The sequence below is a fragment of the Halyomorpha halys genome, unplaced genomic scaffold (genome assembly GCF_000696795.3).
Source record: "Halyomorpha halys isolate HHAL.00 unplaced genomic scaffold, Hhal_1.1 Scaffold708.1, whole genome shotgun sequence".
Classification (NCBI taxonomy): Eukaryota; Metazoa; Arthropoda; class Insecta; order Hemiptera; family Pentatomidae; genus Halyomorpha; species Halyomorpha halys.
Window position 1 is genome coordinate 97689 of NW_027113783.1, and position 5301 is coordinate 102989.

The 5301-nt window shown below is 30.0% G+C and overlaps 1 protein-coding gene and 1 long non-coding RNA gene across 2 annotated transcripts in view; one reads left to right on the top strand and one right to left on the bottom strand.

Annotated features, from left to right (window-relative positions):
- The window catches only part of LOC136796706 (uncharacterized), a 36279-nt gene that overhangs the window by 18830 nt on the left and 12148 nt on the right, over window positions 1-5301 (top strand). The gene's annotated exons all lie outside the window — the stretch shown is intronic.
- The window catches only part of LOC106685532 (retinol-binding protein pinta), an 18674-nt gene that overhangs the window by 9455 nt on the left and 3918 nt on the right, over window positions 1-5301 (bottom strand). The window contains exon 2 of the mRNA XM_014428272.3: window positions 2987-3146. Coding sequence (XP_014283758.1) covers window positions 2987-3146 — 160 coding nt within the window. The remainder of the gene's footprint in view (window positions 1-2986; window positions 3147-5301) is intronic.

Here is a 5301-nt window from a genome sequence, read left to right on the forward strand (position 1 = left end):
TAAACATAATTAACTATTTTGTAGTAAATTTAACTAGCTTTAATTTGAGCGCTGGCAGACATCGGTACGTCCAATGGTTTTTGAAATAAAGTTTTTCATAAATCAAATTTATTGTTCAAACAACTATAAATCAATTTATCTTAGCAAATATCATGAAAACTACTATTCCTACGATGGTAAAGACCATACACTCATTTATAGTCCATTAAACTAGGTTTAATTTGAGTGCTAATAGACATCTGTACGTCTCAAAGTTCCTGAGATATAGATTTCTTAAAATAAATTAGCTAACCGCTAATCTTTCAGAAGATCTTTAAGAAATTTTGCATTTTATAAAGCTATATCTCGAGAACTATTGGACGTAAATAGCTCTTTTAGGGATAACATTTCTGCAATTTTACCCTTCTTTAAACAATGTTCTTTTAGATTTTCTAGTGTTGTTGGTAGTTTTTATGATATAGAGCTCGGAATGAAAAATTAGTGTTTTTTAAGGTTTTGAAACATCCGCCATTTTTTATTCCCTCTACCTATACTTGGCAGACTCATAAATTTTGACTAGTAATTATACATAGTTTTCATTAAAGTAACTAAAAATTGGGGGAGATAACTGCCTTTTTTTCTTCCCGCCTCTTGTACTATTATATAGCTGCAGTCTTCTTCCGCATCGTGGATACACCACAGCCAGCCGCACCCATCCTGAGCGACTGTAAAGTTTCCTTTGCAACTCTCATCTCCTCCTCCATCCTCTCAAAATTTTCTAGTTATCTTTTCCTAAACTGCATTATTGGCAGGAATAATTTTAATATTCTTTATTTCAATATCGAAAAACCCTAGATTACAAATTTTTATAGTAAGGAAAGTTGTGTGATGCACGCACTGCAGTGGTGCCTCTTAAGACTTTTCCCTTCACAAATGATTATCAACCACTCAACACCCTAGGTTAAGGCCCACGTTTTTAAGTTTTGTAAACTGTTACTCTGGTGTCTCATGACAGATATTTTTATTTTAGTGTTCTTCTTTTTGCATAAAACACTTGTTACCCCCTGTTAACCTGGTTTTCAATTACGCCTATATTTTACTTTTGTCTGTCACAATCACACTCAGGTATTTAAATTATTTGCCCATTGGAAATAGTGATACGGACTAATTGAAATTAATTTAATTAAATTAATTAATAAATTAAATTAATTTTAATTAATAATTTTTGATTATTGAGATTTTTCTTTTACAATAGATGCCATACATTTCGAAAATATTATATCTTCTGTTTTTCTCTTTAAAAAAATAAGAAATAAGTAAAAATGTATTTGATAAGTAAGGGATTTGTGATCTATTCTTCAAGTATAATTTTGACATAGCTCTCGGGCTCTACCAAACCATCAAATTCCTGCCTTATCTAATCCTCAAAATCCAAAATCCTCCGTTAACATCCTTAATTCTCCTTATTAGGTCACAAATAAACTCATCCACAAAGACCTTAAAATCCCTTTCGCTGCAGATTTGGCCTGAAATAGATATGCGTCTTTTCATTCCAAACTCCTTACCCATACTAACTCATCAGTTCTTAATCTCTCATCATATACAATCCCTAAGATAATCCTATGAGGCGTCTGAAAAGAAGATGGCCACAGGACCTTCTAATTTTAATTAATGTTTGAAGTACCACCATTGGCTGGTTCCTACCCAAGATTTTCAAATGCTTGAAATATACCACATATGAATTTATTGTATTTTTTGTACAGTTGTAAATTACAATAAATAAATAAAAACTTCTTTAACTATAAAAATTTAGATGAACATGAAAAGAAAAATTCCATAGTTTCATAACGTTAAAGAATTATTATCTAAGGATAGTAGTTAATCTGTTGAAGCTAGAAAAACACCAATGAGCTAGTAATAGTAAAATAATTATAGAGTATGTTGTAATTAGTCTCAATCAAAGACCTATATAATAATCTCTGGTCTATTACAACGAAGATGAAACGAAAATTCGGTTATGAAATTATAGAGAACTGCGTTCTTCCTCAACTCAGAATCTGAAAGCCAGAGCAATTACTGAAGAACCGGAACCGAACAGGTTCTTATAGGCAGTTCATGTACTGTATATATGTTATTATAGGTAGTTCGCGTACTTATTCCTAACCAATGTTGGGACTAAAGGTTGATATGTAAATTACTTTTTTACTATTATAAATATCCACACACAAGGCTGAAACGACAAGAAACTGCTCGTAGATTCCGATTGCTACAACACTTACTTGACAAACGCTCCAAACTTTCCATTCACTACAAAAAATTAGTATACACTACGATAATCAGACCAATTTGGATTTATGGAATTGAGCTCTGGGGCTCCACCAAACCATCAAATTCTTCCCGCATCCAATCGTTACAATCCAAAATCCTACGTAAAATCCTTGATCTCCTTATTACGTCACAAATAAACTCATTCATAAAGACCTTAACATCCCATTCGTTGCAGATTTGACCCAAAAAAGATATGCGTCTTTTCATTCCAAACTCCTTAACCATCCTAACCCATTAATTCTTAATCTTTCATCCATAACAATCCCTGATAATCCTCCGAGGCGTCTGAAAAGAAGATGGCAACGGGACCTTCTAATTAAAATTAATGTTTGAAGTATTACCAATGGGTGGTTCCTTCCCAAGATTTTCAAGTGTATATGAAACATACAACATATTTACCTATTGTATTATTTTGTATAGTTGTAAATTACATTAAATAAATAAAAAAAAACTATTATAAATATCAACATGCTGCGTAGTAATAATTTATGCTGTCGGCATGAATAAATATTAATTTCATAATTGCTACAAGCTTACAAGGACAACATGTACTGTTAAGAAATATAAAATACTTGTTTGAACATGTATGGTTTCAAAATATAAATTACAATCCATTATTCACTTCTAAACATAGAAAGTATGTAAACAGGATCTCCGTGATGAAGATTGCCATACTTACACAGCTTTAGATCTCTCCCTGAATTGAGCGTTCACATCTCTAGTAATCTCGTCGTAGAGTTTTGCACCCCTGTTCCGATTTGAGTAATAGGCATCCAGCTTATGTTTAGCTATTTCCAGGCCCTTTGTGCCATTCACGAAAGCCGTTAGGATTTCATGTTCTAAGACAGAAAAAAAAAATTGTAAATCTTCAAATATATCATGGGAATCGATTCGCATATTATGACAAGTCCAAAATGGCGGTCCGGATTCTAATACAAAAAACTAAGTAAACAAAAACTGATTAGTTGTAAATATAATAATATATTCAAAAAATAATAATGTACATATTTTTAATACGAAAAAAAGGAATATTAGCAAAATAGTATATTTCTTTTCCAAAATTTAGTTCAATAAATTAAGAACTTTTAATGAAAAAAAGAGAAAAAGACAAAACTAAACTTGTTTTATTCAATTATATTGTTGACTAATTTTAAAATTTTTAAACTATTAATATTCTGACAACGGAATTTGACAAATTGAAGGGTAAAGAGCTTATTTTACCTAATCTTATAGGTGGTAACAATCAATCATATCAAAATCCTCAATGAAGATTTATATACGCTAAAACTGAAAATATGTTAATTTGTTCAAAGGTGAGACTTTTTCCTTATTCCTCATATTTTTGAAAATCAGAAAATTTTTAGAAGTAGCCTTACACTCATTTTAATTATATATTGTTGAATCTAATTGAATAATAAAAACATTTAATATTTCTTAGCTTAAACAAATAAATTATAAAAAACATAAAAAATAAAATAAAAACTTACCTGATTCAGTAGAAATAAAAAGGAATGTATTAAGTTGATATAAATTGTAAAAATATAATTTAATTTAAAATAACCTGACTGCGGATATAATCCTATCTTGTGGATTGTCAGTTATGTCCATAAAAAAATAAAGAAGATTGATGGAGTCGTTTAGTGCCTTCCACACCTTAACCAAACTCGAGACTCTCCGAAGAAAGTCATACATCAGACTCAGAAGTCTTGACATTCCCAGTTAAAGATACTTGCAAAGAACCGTAGGGTTTAGTGGAAGTCGCCCGACTGCTATACCAGCTTAATTATTTTTAAAAGACAATAACAATCCACTAAGGAGATACTCAATAACACCCCCTCTCTTGAAAGAAATGGCAGTTTAAGATAGACATGAAAGGAAGATTGTTATAGTACAAGAGCCTAATAGGAGAAAAAAGGCAGTTATCTCATCCCAATTTTTGATTACTTTAATGAAAACTATGTATAATTATTAGTCAAAATTGATGAGTCTGCCAAGTATAGGTAGGGGGAATATAAAAGAGCGGCTGTTAGAAAGCGAAAAAAAAAAAAAAATTTAATTTTTCATTCGGAGCTCTATATCTTAAAAAGTAGGAATAACACAATAAAATCTAAGAGAACGTCATTTAAAGGTGAGCAAATTTGCTAAAATATGAGCCCTAAGAGAGTTATTTACGTTAAATAGTTCTCGAGATATAGCTTTTTAAAAAGCAATTTAAAAAGTGAATTTATTTTGAAAAACCTATATCTCAAAAACTATTTGGCGTACAGAAGTCTATTAGCACTCAAATTAAAGCTAGTTTAATGAGCTATAAAGTAGTTTATGATATTTATCTTCGTAGGAGTAATAATTTTCATGAAATTTGATAATATAAATTGATTTATAGTTGTTCGGACAAATTTTCATTTGCCAAATTTATATCCATATGTGAATATCATAAAAACTACTACCCCTACAAAAATAAGTGTCATAAACTACTTTATAGTAAGTTAAATTTCCTTTATTTTTAGTGTTGGCAGATATATGTGCGGCTTATGGATCTATAGATAAATTTTTTTCAAAAATCCAACATTGTATACGAACAACTATAAATTAACATTTTGTCAAATATCATACAAACTACCAGTTCTGCAAATATAAACATTATTAACTAATTTATAGCTTTAATTAACTAGCTTTAATTTGAGCGCTGACAGACATCAGTACGTCACATAGTTCCTGAGATATAAATTTCTCAAAATAAACTAACTACTAATCTTTCGTAGATACATAAGAAATTTTGCTTTTTAAAAAGCTATATCTCGAGAACTATTGAACGTAGATAGCTTTTTTAGGGCTACTATTTCAGCAAATTTACTGTTCTTTAAATAATGTTCTTTTAGAGTTTCTAGTGTTCTATCATAATCTTTTTTATTTATTATTGCCACTAAAAAAGCAATTAAAGTAACAGATGATAGTAGGTTACATATAATAAAAAATAAGATAATTAATATGTTC